General features: G+C 42.0%; 1 protein-coding gene across 4 annotated transcripts in view; it reads right to left on the bottom strand.

Annotated features, from left to right (window-relative positions):
- Positions 1–2,314: 2,314 nt before the first annotated feature.
- STAT4 (signal transducer and activator of transcription 4) overlaps positions 2,315–21,978 on the bottom strand; it is a 36,935-nt gene continuing 17,271 nt past the window's right edge. For 3 of the 4 annotated variants that reach the window (XM_079978039.1, XM_079978040.1, XM_079978037.1), the window contains exons 11-24: positions 21,712–21,771; positions 20,851–20,868; positions 20,665–20,758; positions 19,527–19,571; positions 18,491–18,574; positions 17,738–17,836; positions 15,406–15,541; positions 14,927–14,979; positions 11,931–12,025; positions 8,305–8,441; positions 7,629–7,820; positions 6,820–6,886; positions 6,209–6,317; positions 2,315–4,841 (exon numbers count right to left, since the gene is read on the bottom strand). In XM_079978039.1, the coding sequence (XP_079834165.1) occupies positions 4,815–4,841; positions 6,209–6,317; positions 6,820–6,886; positions 7,629–7,820; positions 8,305–8,441; positions 11,931–12,025; positions 14,927–14,979; positions 15,406–15,541; positions 17,738–17,836; positions 18,491–18,574; positions 19,527–19,571; positions 20,665–20,758; positions 20,851–20,868; positions 21,712–21,771 (1,216 nt within the window). In that variant the 3' untranslated portion in view covers positions 2,315–4,814. The remainder of the gene's footprint in view (positions 4,842–6,208; positions 6,318–6,819; positions 6,887–7,628; positions 7,821–8,304; positions 8,442–11,930; positions 12,026–14,926; positions 14,980–15,405; positions 15,542–17,737; positions 17,837–18,490; positions 18,575–19,526; positions 19,572–20,664; positions 20,759–20,850; positions 20,869–21,711; positions 21,772–21,978) is intronic. The other variant, XM_079978038.1, reaches the window with a different exon arrangement.

The following is a 21,978-nucleotide window of genomic DNA, read 5'->3' as shown; positions in this document are numbered from 1 at the left end:
CTGGACCTAATGGTCGGGGGTCCTTTTACCTTTTTAAAAGCATATCAGATTACAGCTTCTGTTTAAATATTTGAAGCTTCCCTATAGTTTCGTACCTCCGCAAAGATCAGGTTTTCACAGTAGTGCGTTTCCTTTAGCATCAGTACTGTTGTAGGTAATATCTCAAACTCTTAGTGAACTATGGATATGGGGTGGAGAGAGGAGGGAAGATTTCACCCAATGTGGAACTCCAACCCACAACCCTGAGATTAAGAGAGTCTATGCCAGGAAAGGACGCAGGTGGCGCTAGGACGCAGGTGGCGCTGTGGGTAAAAGCCTCAGCGCCTAGGGCTTGCCGATCGAAAGGTCGGCGGTTTGAATCCCTGCGGCGGGGTGCGCTCCCGTCGTTCGGTCCCAGCGCCTGCCAACCTAGCAGTTCGAAAGCACCCCTGGGTGCAAGTAGATAAATAGGGACCGCTTACTAGCGGGAAGGTAAACGGCGTTTCCGTGTGCGGCTCTGGCTCTGGCTCTGGCCAGAGCAGCGATGTCACGCTGGCCACGTGATCCGGAAGTGTCTCCGGACAGCGCTGGCCCCTGGCCTCTTAAGTGAGATGGGCGCACAACCCCAGAGACTGTCAAGACTGGCCTGTACGGGCAGGGGTACCTTTACCTTTATGCCAGGAAATAAGTTTCCTGTGTAGAACTTTTCTTACATTGATGCCACCAAAGTTACCACCCTTTGAGCAATGAAGCAGAAGTCTGCAAGGCTGCCAAGTTCAACATTATCAAGCTTTTCGGTAAGGCAATGAACGGCCAGGCTCAAACATGCAGAAACCTCTAGGAAACCCCCAAAATCCCAGCCTGCTTTTTCCAGCCAAACCACACAGAAAGGGGAAGAGGCGGATGCCGCGCCTGGGTGAAGGGCGGGAGGAGAGAGCTGTTCCTGGAACAGCACAGCCACACGTGCTTTCTGAGAAACAGGGACAAGTACGGGAAAGCCAGCGTCCGCAATGAAAACGAAAGTTAAAAACGGTCCCACGTGGTGGGAGCCTGGGGAGGGGAAGGAGAAAGAGCTAGCTTCAGAGAGATGGCCGGGAGGATTCCTTTGACTTCCTTTTTCCTTTGATTTCAATAACCTCCTCTGAGTTAAAGAAAAGAAAGCAAAGCCCCAGCTTACTATTGCAGTGTTTCGGATCTATGCAAAGCGATATATGAGCGCGTCCATTGTAAAGCACTCTGAAAACAAGACAGGAACCCAGGAAGTTCAGAGGGGAGCTGTCAAGGAAATATTGGCATGGACTGAAATGGACAGTGTTGTAATTTGTTACAACACTCCTGCACTGGCCATCATGGGGCGGCAGGGCTTAATAGATGATGCCAGGGAGCCCAAATCTGGTTTCACATCCTTGCTTTTAAAACAGGATTGCAGTGGAAGTTAAGGGGGCCGGAGATGGTTAATAGTACCCAGTTCCTTATTTGCATGAAAGTTCGGAACACTGCTCAATCAGAAAACTTTTTTTAAAAACACACGTATTATGCACACACTAGTGTTTGTACTTCTCTGAACCCCAAAATAAACCCTGGTCTATCTCATATATTAGGACGCAGGTGGCGCTGTGGGTTAAAGCCTCAGCGCCTAGGGCTTGCCGATCGAAAGGTCGGCGGTTCGAATCCCTGCGGCGGGGTGCGCTCCCGCTGCTCGGTCCCAGCGCCTGCCAACCTAGCAGTTCGAAAGCACCTCCGGGTGCAAGTAGATAAATAGGGACCGCTTACCAGCGGGAAGGTAAACGGCGTTTCCGTGTGTGGCTCTGGCTCTGGCTCTGGCCAGAGCAGCGATGTCACGCTGGCCACGTGACCCGGAAGTGTCTCCGGACAGCGCTGGCCCCTGGCCTCTTAAGTGAGATGGGCGCACAACCCCAGAGTCTGTCAAGACTGGCCCGTACGGGCAGGGGTACCTTTACCTTTACCTTTATCTCATATATTAACCAATTTTAGCATCTTCTCCGGTAGCAATGGAGAAAGTGAGGACTCCAGCATGAGCAGAATGCCTTCCTCTTATCACCATGGGCAAAGCTTGGTCCAGAAAGCATTTAGCTCTTTTGGTTCTGTGGTTGTTTCTAGTTGTCCAGTATACTAAGGCATACATTCACGCATGCTATTAGACACACACACCTCTTGAAGGTTATGCAGTGATCAAGAACAACAGCATTCATTATACATGCTTCATGTGTGCAAGTACTTTCAGAGATTGAGAGGGGCTTGGGTAACTTCTAGTTTCTGAGACCCCTAGCCGTTATAAAAATAAAAAAACGACAACACAGGCACACACAAAAAAGACAGACATAATTTGAGTATTTATTTGACAAATGTTCTTTTCTACCCTTCTTCTGTGCAAATGCACCAACTCATCAGATAAATCTTTTTTTGCCATTAAGATTTTTTGTTTTTTCATTATTCACTAAGGTACAGAAAACTAATGTAAAAAAACAATCCACGAACAGTAGTAAAAATAGTCTATGGAGTCCTCTCTTAAAGGTAGTTCTTAACCCTTACCACCCACAGAAGGCAGTAGTCCCTCCCAGCTCTCACCTGGGATCTAGGGAAAAAAATTCTAACTTTCATTCAATGTCACAGCTGATATTAAGCATGGTAAGCTGAGATATACTTGGAATCGAGAGTGGATTTCATGCTCTTTATTCAGCTCATAGTGGTGAGGAGGAATGGAAGTTCCCCCAGAATGTCTGCTTTATATACATTATTTACACAATGGGCCCCACGTGATTGGCAAATTCCGGGATTCTCCTGTAGGCCGATCAGGTTGCGGATTCACTTCCACCTGGAGCTGGATTGGTTGGCTCCTGTGGACTAATCAGACTGCTGCATTCTGAATCCTATTGTTCTAGGACCGATCAGACTGCTGCATTCTGAATCCTATTCAACTTAGTACATAACATAAGCCCATTCCAATGTTCTTATCTCATAGTCAACTAGACTTAAAACTATAAAGACACAAAAATATAACAATTCTCTACCATTCAACACCAACTTGAACCAGGCTCAGGTATCGGTAGTGGATTCTTTATATAATCAGCTGATAGTCATATTCACTATACACTCTCCAGCCAAGGGGGCCTGCTATTCTTTTGGCCATGCAAAAACCACTTGTCTTGGAGCTAGAAAATCCAGTTCTCAATCTGATGTCCAGCCGTTTCTGGATGTGTGTCAATTTATTCAATATTTCCAATGCGGCTAGGCTTTAATGAAAGGCCCAATATGTTTCCACACATAATTACGTTGCTTGCAGTCACTCTAGCTTGTAGTTTTTAAGGCTGCTTCGAAGAGTTATTCACACATATGCATGTTTGGCTCAGTTCTCCAATGTATCAAGGTTTAATATATTGTAAGAATGACAGTTTGGTGCACACAGATTAAAATATCACAAGAATAAATATATAGCAAAAATATGCATGACTTGGACGTTTTGTTGAAAACATGGTGGATTTTAGAATGTCTGCCAGGATTCATAGTTCAGGATCCAGAAGTGGCAAGAATTGAAATATAGAACCCCAATTTTTAGGGAGTGGGAAGGACAGCTTGCAAAGAGCAGTAGGAATTCTACTACAATTCTACATTAAATTATATCTATATAGAGTATAAAGGCAGAAATAATATTTTTAGACCTGTGCAACTAATTTGATTCTAGCTTTTCAGTAGTACATCCATTTCCTAATTTTTCATTGCCACTTGTTTCATGTACTAAGTTCTAGTCCCAGTTCAGACATAATGCTAAACCAGGGTTGTGAGAATAAGCCAAAGTGAGCCTCAGGCTTGCACAGTGCCAATGCTCTCCTCCTTCACATGCAATGTCAGGAAAGTGCATACTTCCATCCAGGGCCGGATTTAGGTTTGATGAGGCTCTAAGCTACTGAAGGTAATGGGGCCCTTTCTATGTCCAGCTGTCCTTTGGCAACAACAAATTGTCACTGTTTTTTGTGTTGAATATATGCTATATGGTAATTTATGGACCTAATAGGTATCTAGAGCCATTTGCACATAACAAAATTTTATCAAAGTGATTGTTGAACTGAAATACAATTAAGAAGAAGTATATTCATAGTGAAATACAATTAAGAAGTATTTTAAGAAATACAATTAAGAAGAGCGGGGCCCTAAGCTATAGCTTGTTTAGCTTATACGTAAATCCGGCACTGCTTCCATTAGCAGTTTTAAATCATCTGCAGCTTTCTGTTATGGCAAACTAAGGAAATGGTGATTTATGTTCACTGTGCTTAGTTCAAACAAGCCAGGACTAGAATAAGAGAATCACAAAATAGTTGGAAAGGACCACAAGTACAATCTCATTCAACTTGCTGCAATGCGGGAATCTTTTGCCCCATGTGGGTCTTGAACCCATGACCCTGAAATTAAGCGTCTCATGCTGTATTGACTGAGCTATCCCTCGGGATAAACCATGGAGAGCAGGGGTGGTGTGCACAAGCCAGAGGCTTATCACAGTTTGTTCTTTGGGCCCAATCCATGGCTTAGTGTTATGTCTGAATCAGGCCAAGTATTGACTTAATTTATGAAAGCAGAGTTTGGTCAAAGACAATTGTGTGTCTGGAGGAGTGATGAAGAACCTGTGGTTCTCATCAACACCAGTCAGGATGACTAACAGTAATTGATGATGGCAGTTGTACTCCAGAAATGTCTGTAGGGCCACAGGTTCCCCATCTGTGCTCCACAGGGTACAGATACAGTATCTACAAAGGGAACTAGAAAAAACATCTTCTTAGGAATGTTTCTGTTTAAAAACATACATATGCACTTTAGAATCGTCAGTCAGCTGAATATGGAGAACTTAACTGGAAGAGAAGAAGAAGAAGAATCTATTAGTTTGTGGAAATTCGTTGCTGTTTGTTTTTCTTAAATGCAGGTTGAGCTACAGCTTGCTGGAAATGAAAATGCCAAATGTGTATCTGAAAACTGAAAGCTGAAGCAAACAATCTATTTGTTCCCCTCTTGTGGAAGATTGACCTAATTTTCTACTGTGGTGTGAAATCTAGTTGTTACATAATGAAGGCACAATGGTACTGTTGACCCAATTAATTCAGCACGCGGGGTGGGGCGGGGCGGGGGAATATCACTGAGGATTAGAGGCCAAATTTGATCTTTAAAATCATTTTTAAAAGACCCAGCTTCGTTTTGGAAGTTTGTGCCATATCAGTTCTGCGGAGGAAGCAGTACTAAATAAGCAAAGTGTTGTCTTTTCCTTAGTTGGTGGAGGAATGTGCAAGCTTGTGAATTATACAAAACTATTCATCATAGCAAAAGAAACTGCAGCCTACTGAGGGCTACAAATACAGTAGTTTGGTTATAAATGTAGAAATTTTCTCCTATAAGCATACATTTATCAGGGTGCTGTGTGCAGTGTTTGCATAATTCCTTAAAATGTAAGCAGTTTCTGGAGCTGCAAGGTAGCAAACATACGTGTATGTGCAGGGAGTCTTTTAAGAGCGGCTGCAAGAATTTTATTTGGAAACGGTTTATTGCTTCCTAACCATGTGAAGAGCTAAGTGTTTTGGAGTACTATTCTCTTCTCCTCCTAACAAACTACTCAGTCTTCCCTCTAAAGCTGTCCTTTTAGCAGGGGCTGGCTTAGTGTGCTGTCTGAACCCAGAATCACTGTTAGGCTGTCCCCCTCTCAGCCTGAGTGGGAGCCAAGAACAGGTACAAAGCGGTTGCAATTTGCTCAGAGAGACACCACCCATTTGCATTAAACCATCATTTCATTTCACATTATGTAAGAACACAGTCACTAGCTCTTTCGTTATAGTACCTGATAACCAGTGCTGACATACTTAGTGCCGTTTTATCAACAGCGGGAAAAAGTTAGTGACAATAAAGCTTTGCGCAGTCCAGTACAGTAGAACTTCAGAAGTCGAACGGAATCCGTTCCGGAAGTCTGTTCGACTTCCAAAACGTTTGGAAACCAAGGCGTGGCTTCCGATTGGCTGCAGGAAGCCGTGGAAGTCATGTCAGACGTTCAGGTTCCAAAGAACATTTGCAAACCGGAACACTCACTTCCGGGTTTGTGACATTTGGGAGCCAAAACGTTTGACTCGCAAGGCCTTCGGGATCCAAGGTACGACTGTATTCTAAAATATACACTCCTTAACAGCAACTCTTCATGTTAACCACAAGTTTAGAAGAAATTAAGCTTGGAACGTACAGCAGTTTCCATTACAGTAGGGCTCAGGTGTTCTCTCAAAACAGCATAGACACTTGGAGACATGGGGAGAAGGTCTGATGGAGAAGGTGGGTCTGTGGAATCACTCAGGCTTTAAAAAAAGAGAGACAAAAATGACATCTTGAATGAGTAATACGTGAGAAGCAGATACTGTTGTAAGGGACTGAGCTTAATTGATGCCTCAGGCACATACAGTGGTACCCCGGGACACTTCAGGTTACAGATGCTTCAGGTTACAGACTCCGCTAACCCAGAAATAGTACCTCAGGTTAAGAACTTTATTTCAGGATGAGAACAGAAATCGCACAGTGGCAGCGGGAGGCCCCAAATGGTACCTCAGGTTAAGAACAGTTTCAGGTTAAGAACGGAGCTGCAGAACGAATTAAATTCTTAACCCGAGGTACCACTGTACTCTAATTTCACTTCCCATCAATCCTGGATGGTTCACCCACTTATTAGGAGAGGGTTTCCAAGACAAAGCAGCAAAAGAAATGTCACTTCCTCTGCTGAAGAGCAACATACCAATTGGACTGGTATGCCAGACTTTCCACACGAAGAAGTTTGGGAAACGCGACTTAATCAGCATGACTCACATTTTGGAGACTGGGATAAATACAGAGGGGACGTAACCTTTGGTTCCTCCTTCCATAGGCCTTGGCGCTAAATTAAAAGCAACAACAACAACATCATTATGGACATTAAATCTCCCATCTAGGAAACCAGAAGTGCATATTCAGCAGTGCAGCCGGGTGAATTTGTTCTTCACTGAAGACAGCTGGTGGGGGAGGACACATAGCTCAGTGCCAGAGCACACATTCTTCACATGCGAAAGGTTCCAGGTTCAAGTCCTGGCCAAAAGTACTGGTGATGGGAGAAGCTTCTGCTCGGAACCTTGGAGAACCACTGCCAGCCACAATTGACAATACTGAGCTAGGTGGACCAATTGTTTGACTCGGTATATGGCCGCTTCCTATGTTAAAGGCTGCTCCAGAAGTTCTTCGGATGGGGCTTAACCACATTTGACTTTCTGATCTGTGCTTGTGACGGGGCATACAGTTTTTGTATGTCTGGTTGAGTAATTAACCTTGCAGAGAACGTTCCATTTAATATCGCATTTGTGAGGGAGACGGGGAGTGACTGTTTTTGCCAAGCCAGATTGCTTTTTCTTCTTTGCTAGTTTTGGTTTGTATTTTTGTTACTGCTTTGATTGCAAGATGTCTTGTGCACCACAAGAAGTAATTAAAAATGGACAATTCTAATCTGTTTTTAAAGAACAAATGTGGCAAGCATGAGCATCGGGAGTTTGCATGCTCAGCAGTTTTAATGTAAAATGGTGGGGGAATTTATTATTATTATTATTATTATTATTATTATTATTATTATTATTTAAGCAATATCCTACCTTCATTTGGCTGAGAGCTATAGTGCTTTCCAAAGGCTTTGTCTTTGGGAATATCTGGATAGAGATATTTCAGTGGGTTTTCAGGAACGTTGTCTGCCATAATAACTTTGTAATCTCGTAAAATATCAGCAAATGGCAGCGCAGTTAAACGACCCTTATTATATGGTTCAACAGAATGGAAATTCACTTCTCCTGTGAAGGACAAGATAGTTATGAATAAGCAGACAGATAGTTGATTGCAGGTTGTTTTTTGTCAAATGGAAAGAACCACAAACTCACTTAAAATAATAAAAATGCCAAATACACAAATGCTGGCCAGCTGAGAGCTGAGACAAGTAACAGATCCATTTCGTCCTAACCTGTTAAGGTACCAACTGAATACACTTTATAGGGGAGTACTGCAACCCAGAGAAAGAGGTCCAAAGAAGCTACAGCAGTCTTTACTTAATCTTACATCTGTAGTTAAGGTAGCACTGAGATTTGCATTAAAAGCAACATTTGAATGATCTAAAAAGGATCCTAAAATGTTTGGTACTAGAAATTTGGCATGTGAGATGAAAAGGGAGGGTGGGGCCAAGCCACTAGCGTGCATTTCCCAAATTGCTTTTTGAACTCGTGGATAAGGGTGATAGGGGTCTGGAGTGCAACGTTCAGCATGTTAAAATATAGCACATACCATTTTCTGACCGCGATACCCAGGTAAAAGTAATCCCTCCTAAGTTGCTTTCACTAAACCTCAATAAAAATGTTCCAGGCATCTTGTCCTTGAGCAAATTTCTCTCTTTTTCTTTGCTTACAAACCCCATAATACATCTGTAAAAAGAAAAAGAGGAAAAGAAATAGGTTTATATGTGCACAATGCTTGTCAGAAAATCCTGTGGCACGCTAAAGACGAAGAGCTTTTGGGGACTAAAGAATTTTTCTAAGGTGCCACAAACACTTAGTTGTTGCTGCAATTTGTTGACCACACCAGAGCAAAATGTGGACCCAGTGTTGTCCTGGACCTTTCCCACTTTAAATACACAGGTTTACAATCCTGGACATTTTGGACTTTCCAAGGATTGAAAACCCCTGCATTTCAAGGGGAGGAAATCTGAGTCTACTCTGGAATGAAGAATGTCTTATGGATGTCTTTACATTAAAGGAGAAACAGACCAGTGTGAATCCACAGTTTGCTCTGGTGTGGACTAGTTCTAACTTGCCTACCCCTTTAGGAACCAGGCAAAATGTTATGCTGCAAACACAAGTAATTGCTGGTCACCTGCAACTTTTTACATTCAAACTACAGCACAGAGCTCCAAACTTTATTAGGAAAGTGCTGCTGAACGGGATGTTTACGTCTTTTCTGCTATTCTGTTTCGTATTCTATATTGCTCTCCTGAAGTAGTTTTTGGCAGACCAGTGGTTCCTCATCATGCTTGTCTCTAGAAGGATCAGCAAAGGCCCTGTGATCAGTATTCAGTTGCCAATGACCCTGTGATAAACTTCCATACAAAACAAAAATGCAACCCTTTGCAGTAAATATTTCTGCACTTTCAATACATAGTCTCTTAAATAGGTTTTTGGTCAGGTGATGAGGATTATAAATGTAATTCTTGGTAGCATTCTTGCTAGATTGGTAGATTCTTGGTATAGCGAAGGACATGCACCGAACAGAATTAATTACTTGCAAGGCAATGTTTAACCTTATATATTATTTTCACTCACATTTTCTGCTTAAAATATAATAGTAACCAACGACACCTAAACAGTGTATACAATTCTCTTAAAACAGTAACCATCTTTTAAAAAATATGGATACATGATATTATGAAATTATATTTCATATTTACGTATATAAATGAAATGTTTTATTTCTTTTGTAATGATTTTATTTTTCTGGATTTTTTTTAAAGGCTTTTGGTTAATTATGTAATTTTTGCTGACTCAATCCAATGATGCTTTTTGTGCACCTAAAATTTGTCAAGAGTTAGGTATTGTTAATTTTATAATTTGAATGCATATTAGCTTTTTTTTTAAGGATTGTGTTTGTTTTACTCTGCTTTTGTTAACCACCTTGAGTCTTTGTGGAGACATAAGCAGGATTTTTTAAAACAACAACAACAACAACAACTATTAATCCTGAAGGATGGGGAGTGGGAAATGGGTTCAGTACTTTTCCTTTCCCTCCAGCAGGGTCAGTAGGAGTTTCCAGGAGGAAAGTTAAACAACACATATATGAGGGAGTAAAAATTCAGAAAAAATCAGATCATGGATACTTTTTTTTTTAGGTCATAAGTGGTTTGGCTTGAATTCTCAACCAGCTGGATAAGCAAAATGCTTAAACTGGCTAACAAAAACTGCAAATACATCTGAAATAAATGGTGGCTGTGTGCACACATATTCCTGGCAGAAATTCCTGTGATTAATCTTTGTGCTCTTGCAGAACTGCAAGGTTCCACTGGAAGTTCCCTGGAACTGAGTGGCAATGACATTTTCATCTGTGCACTCGGGTGAATCATAGTGTTGCTCTGGTGCAGCAAAACAGCCAGGTATTACAATTGGGGCTTGTGCACGCCAGAGTTGACTATGTTCTTTCAGCTGTTTGCGTTCCCATTTGATTTGCATAGCTCACATTGCCTTACCCTTTCGATAGCACCAGTCTCAATGCTTTCCCCAAGTGAATTTGGGTTTATGCAATACCAGCAGGACTTTTTCTCAGCCTGAACTCATTTCCAGCACCTCTCAGGGGGGCGCCATTGCCATTCTAAGAGAATGAGGGAGGTGTTCATGGTGAGACCTATTTTGCAAGAAAAATAGCACTGGATACAGAGATAATCAGATACACTGGAGGAAACTGGGGCCATAGAACATTTGTTTTGGTGTTTTGGGGTGAGTGGATCAATATCCATTTCTGCTTCTCTCTTTTCCATGCCCACTACTTCTTTAATCCTTTCTTTTTTTTCCTGGCTGTGCTCCAAACTATTTCCGGTGTACCCCTGAATGGAGGCATGTTGTTTTATCCCCTTTTGATCCCCCAAATATGCACAGAATGAGAACCCTGTTGGTGCTTAATCGACATAAGAGAATTAGGAAATTAGAAGACAGGGACAAACACAAAAAGGATCACATACTGATTTTTAGAGCATATCTGAAGGCAGCCCTGTTTAGGGAAGTTTTTAATGTTTGATGTTTTAATTGTCGTATTTTTAATTTCTGTTGGGAGCCACCCAGATTGGCTGGGGAAACCCAGCCAAGTGGGCGGGTATAAATTATTATTATTATTATTATTATTATTATTATTAACAGGAAACACCAGTGTTGCTCCTTATATACAAATTCAAATACATGTGGACTGTCAGTCTGCATTTCTTAGTACAGAAAGTATTGATCTGATATGTAGTGATCTCTCCTATTCTAATTGATTCAAGAGGGTTCTGTAAGCTTCTATGTGTGAAATAAAGAAGCAGAAGGTTCATGAAAGCAGAAGGTTCATGATGTTTGGGTTATTCCTTCAGAGAGGCTGAGTACAGCTGGCTTAAACTGGTTCTGTTATCTCTTTCTGTCAAGGTCATGCTGACTATAATAGTAAGGCCAGAAGGAGCCTGGGTTTCCCTCTCTTTCTATCTCTGCTGGTGCAGTGTTCTGTATATACTGTATTTTTCGCCCTATAGAGCGCACCGGCCCATAGGGCGCACCTAGTTTTTTGGGGGGGAAATAAAGGGGAAAAAATATTTCCCCCCCAGGCATGGGGCTGGGGCGGGGGAAGCCCGAGCTTCCCCCGACCCCAGAACAGGCTGCTATTCGCAAGCCGTGGGAGAGCTGCGCGAAGCCCGAAGCCTGGGGGGGGGGGCTAAGCTCAGCGCGCTGCAGGCTTCTGGGTGCTGGCAGCTCTCCGCAAGCCGTGGGAGAGCTGCACGAAGTCACGCAGCTCTCCCACGGCTTGCGGAAAGCTTCCTGAAGCCTGGAGAGCGAGAGGGGTTGGTGCGCACCAACCCCTCTCGCTCTCCAGGCTTCAGGAAGCTATCCCCCCAGCCCGGGAAGCTCCCAGAGCGATGCCGAAGCTGCGCACAGCTTCGGCATCGCTCTGGCTCCCTTCTGGGGGCTGGGGTCAGGGGAAGCTCGGGCTTCCGCCGCCCCAGCCCCATGCCGGGGGGGGGGGAATAATTTTTTTTTTCCTTTATCCCCCCCCAAAAAAAATCTAGGTGCGTCCTATGGGCCGGTGTGTCCTATAGGGCGAAAAATACGGTACTTAACAAACAGGAAGGACAACACAAAATTCCCCGTTGCCAGTTTATGTACAATCACCAAGATGCTGCTCACCCATCAATCCAAAGTGGAAGAATGTGCTTTTTAATTAGCTCCAAGATTGCTTCTAGCCATGCCCAAAACGTAAATGATTTACCAGGTAAGTGTTCCTGTTTATAGAACAAATTAGATACACAGAAAAATTAAGTTTTCAATATAGTACCAGTAACCTTTATCTTTAGACTTATTCTCCAACAAAAACAACCAATTGGTATTTGCAGACTACTGGAGGTCACCTGTGATACTATTTCTGAACAGTCTTTAGCTCCCTTCGTCAGCATATGAGACTACACTTTGCTATCAAACATTCCAAAGCCAGTCTATAAGTAGCTATTTCCCCTATTTTTCCTTTTTAAAAATATAGTAAGTGTTTACAATACAAAGAGTCACACACTTATTATTCCACCCACTTTTGCTTGTGGAACTACCCACCACATGTGACACACATACCCCGCCACCAAATAAGTTTATCTGTGAAGGAACATGGTCCTTGGACTAGAAAAGGTTCCCCACTTCTAGGCTGGATCTACCCTGATCTGTAAAAACGCTAATAAAAGCTATTTAAAAACCGTGTCATATAGCTCTCAATGCAATTTCCCATTCCCATTGTGACTCTGCAATGCCTTCTGGTGCCACACTTTCATAACACATTTTTGCGTTATAACTGACCAGTGTAGATTCATCCCTAGTCTGTAGTCTTTTAACACTGTGCCAAATAAAGCACTTTTATTTCATATTTGTTATAATCATAATGCCATATTTCCTCTCTTATCCCATCTCTCTCAAAAGAAGAAAAATCAAATGGAAGTGAGAACAAAACAATGAAACTCTATATGCCAGTCTTTCTCAACTGTGGGTCCCCAGATGTTTGTTGAACTACAACTCCCATCATCCCTGACTATTGGCCCTGCTAGCAAGGAATGATGGGAGTTGTAGTCCAACAACAGCTGGGAATCCAAGCTTGAGAAAGGCTATTACCGTATTTTTCGCTCTATAACACGCACCTGACCATAACACGCACATCGTTTTTAGAGGAGGAAAACAAAGGGAAAAACATTCTGAATGAAACAGTGGATGTATCATTTTTGGGCTTCATGCTGTGGCCACAGACATGTGATCTGATGGTGAATTTGGGGTGACCCAATGCAAAAATCCTGAGAATTCCTGTGGATCCATGCTTTGTAACCACGTTTTTGCACCATTACAGCCCCAAGCAACAGTGGGTGCGTGATTTGAGGGGGCAGGCTGTAGCCATGGACATGCTATGTGATCTGATGGTGAATTTGGGGTGACCCAATGCAAAGGTCCTGAGGATCCATGTGGATCCATGCTTTTTAACCACGTTTTTGCACCATTGCAGCCCCAGGCAATAGTGGGTGCGTGATTTTGGGGGGGCAGGCTGTAGCCATGGACATGCTATGTGATCTGATGGTGAATTTGGGGTGACCCAATGCAAAGATCCTGAGGATCCATGTGGATCTATGCTTTGTAACCACATTTTAAGTGGGGAGCGAAGGAAAAACAAAGAAGGGACATGAGAGGGGTGTGCAGAGAAGCAGCTGGCTAAGAATGCAGGAGAGGGATTTAACGGAGGGAGGAAAGAAAGGCAAAAGTTTCCCCCCACCCAAGCCAGCCATCTCTCTCTCTCTCCCTCCCCCTCTCTCTCTCCCTCCCTCTCTCTCCCTCCCTCCCCCCTCTCTCTCCCTCTCCCCCAGCAGTACCGGAGCACAGAGACGACACTTTCCCCTCTGCTTGCCTGGAGGGGAGGGGCTTTCCCTGCTCTTTGTTCCGTTTTAGCAAACACAGCAACGAAACAGAGGAGGGTGGGCAGTAAGACCCTGAGGCAGAATGGAGGAAAGAGCCGCTTCCTCTTTTCAAGTTTCCCTTCTAGGAGACCCGCGATTTGAATTTTGCCTGCTTTTTCGGCTCCAGGGACCACACATTCGCTCTATAACACGCACAGACATTTCCCCTTCCTTTTTAGGAGAAAAAAATCTGCGTGTTATAGAGGAAAAATACGGTATATACCATATAGGTACATAATATACAACGAAACCCTCTGCATCCCTGAAATGTTGTGGAGCTCTTTGCTAGAATTAAAAGCTCCCTTTCTTCAACTTCTGAGTTTTTTAAAACAACAAAACCTCACAATATGGCTATCCACTAGGGATGGGTGAATATGTCAATTTCAGTTTCACTTAGCCACTTGTTTTTTTTACCATTCTTCTGTTCATTTCTCTATATTTCTGCATAAGTTTGTGATCTCATTTTAAAATAAGTGTTAATGAAAATTCATCAGCATCAGTGCAAATCTCTCCTAATATACACACTTTTTCATTTCATAAAATGTATATACAGCTTGTTTGTAAAAAACCTCAAAGCGGTTTTTGCAAAGCAATTTCTCAAAATATAATAAATGCATTTATTAGATTTTTCACTAATCTATGGATTTATATGTGCACTTTACCCTCATATATGCATTTTTGTACACATTACCTGACTAGCAAAATTCACAAGAAGTGTGACTTTCAAAGAATGGCTGTGCTTCAGTTTGGGTATTGAGTTTCAGGAAGTGTGAGTTATGTAAGTTCACATTTAAATGCAAAATTAATTGAATTTCTCCCCAAATCCCTATTATTCACTCACCAGTGAAGCAAGGCTGCACCACTACCCTTTTTACTTGCAGATGGGATGCTGCACTTTTGCTACTCAAAAGCTATACAGCAAACAGGGTTGGCCCAAGACATTTAGGCATCTGAACTGAATTACAAAATAGCATGCCCCTGAAGGCTGGATCTGCTCCCCTGTGGATCCTGCCACCTGAGCCAGTTTCCACACATAGCCTCATGGATGGGCCGGCCCCACAAGCAAGCATCATGAAAAGACTAAAATAGTTGCTTGGAGAATAAGGTGAGTGTTTGGAAAGACCCATGGTGCGTCAGTATCTGACTTGTGTACAAACATGGCCAAGAATGCAAGCAGCATTTTGAAACATCTTAACAATGACATACCTTACAGAACTTTGACCAGGAAAGTTGATGGTCCCCATAACTAACTTGCAGTCCTAAAATTTAACAGGGAGAAATGTGAGGCCAACATCTTTCCAAAATGTTTGTTTTAAATATCACAATTTGAAATAATTTAAAAAGACAAGCACAATTTCCCAGTTGGACTAAAGACTGAAGTACTTTGAAGCAATCTGTGAGTTTCAAAATCCTGCCAAACAGCAAAGAAGAAGCTAATAATAATAACAACAATAATTTTATTATTTATACCCCGCCCATCAGGGTAGCAAGCTAATTTAGGAAATGCAGGATAGACCATGGAGTATGCACAGTTCTGTCCTCCAATATCTCATCACCATTTCCCCATAGCATTTGCCACATGAGGCAACTGCCTCAATCCACCTAATGTTAGGTCTGGCCAGATTTACAACAGGACACAGTTTGGTTCAGAGAATTAATGCTGAAAATTTGCTTTATAGTTTCACCTGTAAGTTTGTCTGCCAGCATACTAAGTTGATCAGAGTTGAGCCCACGGCCAACATATGATGAAAACTGCCAGCTCAGTACTTCCAAGACTTGATTCAAAGTGCCGGGTGGTGGGTTATTAAAGAAAGCCAAGTTCTGCAGCCAAATGAAAGTTAACACAGAATTCTGTTAGCTACTCAATGTTTCCATGTGTGAGCTGTTTTGGGAACTCTGAAGTGTCAAAGGGCAGTAGAAGAAATGTACCATGTTTTTCCATGTATAAGATGCCCCTATGCATAAGACGATCCCTATTTTTTGAACCCAAATTTAAGGATATTGGGTTTAAATCCAGAACCAGAACCCAAGCCCAGGCCACCCACACCAGAACCTGAACCCAAGCCCAGAATCCAAACCTGGGGGGCCCCACTAGGGGGCGCATTGGAAGATGGCCGACATTACCATCTCTCCGACCCACACGGGGTAATTAAGAGGCTGTTATGGGAGTAGGCAGCCTCCCTTGTTGCCCCAAGGAAATGGGGAACACTGCCCTTTCCTGCTGTGCCCGTAAATCACCCAATTCGAAAGAAGGGGGTGAGGGCCCTAGGCAGAATGCCCCCATGTGGACCTCGGCTCTCCTGGACACTGTCTCTGATCGCGCACTAGTTGCAGCAATTTGGAATAATTAATTACAAAAGAAGCAAATGCACATATTTCAAGTGAAGAAGGGGAGTGAAATCTGCTAATTTAAGTGACCTCTGCGAACGAAGACGACGGGCTGGAGAAACAGGAATATTTTACGATGAAGATACACCAAAGGCGGGGTATGTTGACAACGGGGCTGAATGGGGGGGGGGAAACCTTTTTTACTTTCCTTCTATGTGATTTACAAGAACCCCTCCTCATTAGAACCGTCAGTTGAACTGACCCAAGCAGGATGATTAAGGTCTGTGTGGAGATAAACTTTAACCAAAAGTATGCTTTATGGAGACCGAGAAGCAATAAGAGCTTTTGGGAATGGCGCAGCAATTAATTCGGAGTCGCCATCTTGCCAAAGGATTTATAGCCGGGAGGAAGAACAGATTTGTTTTCAGACTGCATTCCTAGTGAATCTCCTCAGAGGTTTTGAGAAAGGAGGCAAATTGGTGAAGATTAATGACGCTAAGACTGTTTTGATGTATGGAAGTGATGTTATATGGAAAACGTCTGGATATGGCTACTGGATAAAAAAAATAATATCCACGCAGGATTACAAACTGTTCTAATCAGCTTGCGGAGACTATCAGAGGTCACAAAGAGAAAGGAAAAATATATGAAAATAACAACAAGAGATGTGGAAAAATAATAAGAAAGGACTGGATAGTACTGTGAACATCATAAGGTTAGATTTGTGGACATTAAAACGGCAGTAAGAAGCAAGAAATTGATTGGATCCCTTCGGAACTTGAAATATGGGTACCCCCAACAAAAATTTAAAATTAGGCTGTGTAATTTGGAATTTATGTAATTTGGTTTGATTTGATGTGATTGGACGGTTAATAAAAAATTATTCTTAAAAAAAAACAGAATCCGAACCTGGGCTGCCCGTGCCAGAGCCAGAGCCCAAACACCTATGCATTCACCTTCCATGAATAAGACGACCCCAATTTCTGTGTGTGACCAGGTAGGTGGGCGTGACCCTGGGTGACCTTGTAAATGGGCCTGTCACGCAGCCATCTTCCCTTACTCTTTTGCTGCTTTCTTCTGATACTAATGTATTTTGCTGTCTGCGGGCTCTTAGTCAGAAGGACATGGGCTCAAATCCCTATGTGAGATGAACGCACTCTCTTTTCTGTAACTCTAAGCTAAAGCCTGCCTTCAGGGATTCAACTGCGAACTGAATGTGAGTAAACTTATTACTTTTAAAAGAAGACTGTTGCGTCTTTATTCTTTTTAGGACGGATGAAAGGGGACTTGTCAGGAACAGAACCCAATCTGGACAAAGCCAGATTGGATTGCTTAAGCAAACAGAGTCAAACAAATCTACCAACTAGCTTCCTGCTATATATTGGGGAATGCACTCTGCTGCCGACTCACAAGCGTGAGTTAGGGAGGATACTATTAAATCAATATATCCTCTCCTAGTATCTACAACATTCCCCTCATACATCATTTGGAGATCTTAAGAACGAGTAAATATAGACTGTAAAAAGAATTCAAAACATACGAGCATCATCTTTCAAGTACCAATAAGGATACACAAATGTCATGAGTATCTCTTAGAGAATTGTGGGAAAGATGCATCATGGGAAAGAAGCCCTCTGTGCTTCTATACCCAATTCATGAAAAACAGGAATTTTGCTATATAAAACTTACCTGTGGTTCACTTGTGGGCAAGTTGTACCAGATAATAGAAGCCCAAGCACTGGGCAATTGGCTGACATTGGAAATCATCACTACTGGTAAGGAACTCGTCTGAGGAAAAGGATGCATAGGTTTCATTGTTTATATGGAACAGACTGTAGTTTTGAACTGAATGCATTAGAAGTTACTGATGAAATGTCATAAAATGCTGCAGTCAAAATGCTGTATGGTAGGTGTACTCTTGCTGATTTTTGCAGGTAATCAGTATAGTTGGAATTCAGCTTTCTATGCTGGACTCCACATGGAGGGCTACTTGTGGCATGTGCCAACCAATAAACCCAAGCTACAAAGGCAGGATACATGAGGAGCTAGAAAACAAATGGAACTTTGGAGAAATAAGTCATTGCTGTGGGTCAACTTATGTTTAACTTGTGATTTGTTAAACAAACAAGGGCTTAGCATTTTGTAAAACAGACCACTGTTTCTAGGTTCAGTGGTATGTTGGTTTTCGAACAGAATGCATTCCAGGAGTCCCAGAACCATTCAAAAGCCAAAGCATGGCTTTTGATTGGCTGCAGGAGCGTCCTGCAGCCAATCAGAAGCAATGTTGGACGTTTGGCTTCTGAAAATCGGAAAACTCACTTCCAGGTTTCAATCGTTCAGGAGCTGATTTGTTTGGGAGCCAAGGCATTCGGCTTCCAAGGTATGACTGTACAGTTTTCCTTTATAGGCCACTTTATATAAATACATACTGAGAGCACTTACCTCCAGATCTATTGTCAGACCATATAAGCAGACCTGTGTTTCAAAGGTTATAGAGTGTAGTTCTTCAGTTACCATTTGAGGGCCCTGAAGAGATGGAAAAGGTTTTTATAAAAAATATCTGGAACACATATGACACTAAACATGAGCGAGTTGGAATGCAACTCAAACAACCAAGTTACTATATTTTGAAATTTTGTTAAACAGGACTAGATGCATTGTGGATTCCAACACCACTATGCTTGCTTCCGAAGTTTCCTGCATATCCAAATTTAATTTAAACAAGAACAAAACAAAATTGCTGAGTGATGCATCTTACTTCTCAAAACGTTAAAAAAACTAACTGTGCTATTTGAAGGCTGCTTTCAGTAATGGCAAAAATATCATCTTCAGGTTTTAAATTCCAGTGGAAATGGTTAATTTCAAAATCAGGGATGCATTTTACAGATTTTATTTTTATTTTGTAGGAAAGTGAAATGAATCAATTTATCCAGAAGCGGGAGCCCCAAAGCTACTTTTCTATTAAACCCTAATGGGTAGAAATAAATTATCGCTGCCCTTTAGAAGGTTTAGTGCTTGTTTTTTGGGGGGGCGCAGGGGTACACATACCCCTAAACATTTTTTGAATTTAAGTTTGGCCTCATTGAGATGCAGTATTTCAATATGAGTAGGAAAATGAGAGTACCCCTAAACATTTCTTTTGAAAAAAAGCACTGAGGTCTATTGATAAAAATATTTCTGCACATGTTGCCATTGTTTAAAGAAAATAACAGAGCATGATAGCATTTCAGCTGCAATTGCTTATCTCCCCTCTCTCTCAAAATCAAAACTCTGACTCAATTTAGGTAGGATGGGGGAGGACTTTTATCATTCATTCATTCATTTTAAGCAGTAAACTATTGGTGTACCATGCGTTATATGGCCATTATAAATTTATACTTCACTTATATGGATAAATATCGACAATGACATTTTCTTCAACTCAACAGGGCAGCTATGCCACACTACAAATACAATCCAAATGATTAAATCTTCCTACCTCACTGCCCTTGTTTCCAGTACATGATTTCATTTCTTTTGGTTGCTAAAAAAAGGTTAAAAATCAAGACTGAGATTAATATACAATAGTGTTTATTCACAGAAATTGGTAGTGATGGGTACTTTTGTGTTCAGTTGATGACAATCAAAGAAGCATGGAGTGGGCCCTCTGGTGGAGACAAAAAACCTTCCAAAAGAATAATTATAATACAGTGGAACCTCGGTTTTTGAATGTAATCCGTTCTGGATAATTGTTTGACTTCTGAAATGTTCAAAAACTGAGGAGCAATGGGCAGTTGGCAAAATCCATTGAGGGGAAAAATAAAAACATGCAGTGGAAGCTGTACGACTTCTGAGGCGCGTTCAAAAACGGAAACAATTACTTCCAGGTTTTTGGTGTTTGGCTTCTGATACACTAAAAAAAGAGATTCCACTGTACAGTGTGGTACCTCGGGTTACATATGCTTCAGGTTACATACGCTTCTGGTGGCGCGGCAGCAGCAGGAGGCCCCATTAGCTAAAGTAGTGCTTCAGGTTAAGAACAGTTTCAGGCTAAGAATGGACCTCCGGAACAAATTAAGTACCTAACCCGAGGTACCACTGTATTGGTATTTTCCTATGCCATCGGATCAGATGTTTAGTGTTCTAGCTTGGGGACTCAAAAACAGATTTCACAATTTCCATGCATTTTGCCATGTCTGCTTTTTGTGGTTGTTAAATTTTAAAAATTAGCATCGGAAGGGGAAAAAATGCAAATTGCATCAGTGAATGGGATCAGAGCAAGAATCGGAGGGGAAATTTAACTATTTTATCCACAACTGGATTCTGGAGGGAAATCCCTTTTCCTCACCTGCACTGGACCCAACTAAGGAATTACCTCCAAAGCAAACACCAGGTTCAGAATAGGCAGCAGCAGTGCTTCCCCCCAGGGGTACTCAAGGGTACGCAGTACCGGCACCGTTGTTGTTGTTGTTGTTAAAAAGTGTGGCTCTTGCTGTAACAACTTCATGGTAATTACCTTCACCTATTTTTCTATTTTAAAAAAGCACTGGGCAGCAGGGAAGGAAAGGGTTAGATTCTCCACATACCTGCATCCGTTTCTCCATTTTTGGGACATAATTAATGAAGTATTGCCTTACCAAATGACGAAATTCTACAGAAAGGCTCCCATTTGCAGATTCATCCATGTTCATTGCTTTTACATGAGTGCCACAAAGGATAAATCTGCGGTTGCTAGAAGACACATCCCAGTAAGCAGCAGCAGAAAAATAACAAGGGAGCAACATATGTTTGTTGTAGAAGTTCCATCATTTATGTTGTCTTACCTTATAGTAGAAGCATTCCTGAATTAAAAAGACAAGAAAACCCAAGGTAATTTACTGCGCTGAACTAAAAGAATGTGTTTTAAAGCACAAAGGTTGACTCATGTTTCTGATATTTCAGAGCATGTTCAGAGCTTATTCAAAGTATACCTGGAAATTGAGAACTCAAAGAAAACCAATAGCAGTGGCTGAGTTGGCATCCATAGTGAGATACAGTAATTTTATTGTCATGGTTCTCTATTTTGTTTTGTTTGGTGCAGTCAACTTCCAAAACATTCATAAACCAAAGAACGGCTTCTGATTGCCTGCAGGAAACTTCTGCAGCCAATCAGAAGCTGTGGAAGCCCCGTCAGACGTTCGGCTTCCAAAAATAGTTCGCAAAGCGGAACAGTCACTTCCAGATTTGCAGCGCTTGGGAGCCAAAATGTTTGAGAACTAAGCTGTTCGAAAACCAAGGTACGACTGTATACAGTTTTCCAAAGTTTCTGGTCAATGAGCATAATAAAGAGATTGATTGTTTGCAATCCTTATTTCATTGATACAACAGAATTAATTTGCATGGATTCCATCCTGCCATAGATAACTGCAACTGCTGTTAATTTTACCAAGTGGGGGCATTTGTAGGATTTATTCTGAAGTTGCATTTTGTGCTGAAACCATGGAACAGTGATCAGTACTTTGAAAGTTGTGGTTGTAAAACCACACTTGCTATTGAGGCCTAAGCAATCCTGACACCAGTCTATGCAATCGCAGCAACTTGTTTTCTTGTGTGAATTGCAGTCTTAGTTGCATATTACCCAAAATGTTGTTAACAGTCTGAAGAAATCATGAGATCCGCCCCCCAACACCCTGCAAGTTATCTACCTGTCAATAGCAGCTTTCACTTTGATCTGGTAGTTCAGCTCTGGCAATCTAATAAGCAGTCTAGGGGAGAAAAAGGAAGGGGGGGGGAAGCTTCATACATTTAATAGCAAACAATGATAATTGCCTAGAGAAATTAGCTGTCATAACAGTTTTTATGATAATCTTGAACAGCCAAATTAGGCAATCCATGCATACTTTGCAAATCGCATCCACGATGTTAGTGTGGAACCTGCCGCCAAATGCATGAGACTCGCAGATGCAGTCCAA

Source organism: Podarcis cretensis (assembly GCF_951804945.1).
Source record: "Podarcis cretensis genome assembly, chromosome: 1".
In the NCBI taxonomy this organism is placed as follows: Eukaryota; Metazoa; Chordata; class Lepidosauria; order Squamata; family Lacertidae; genus Podarcis; species Podarcis cretensis.
This window is presented reverse-complemented; position numbering and strand designations above follow the sequence as displayed.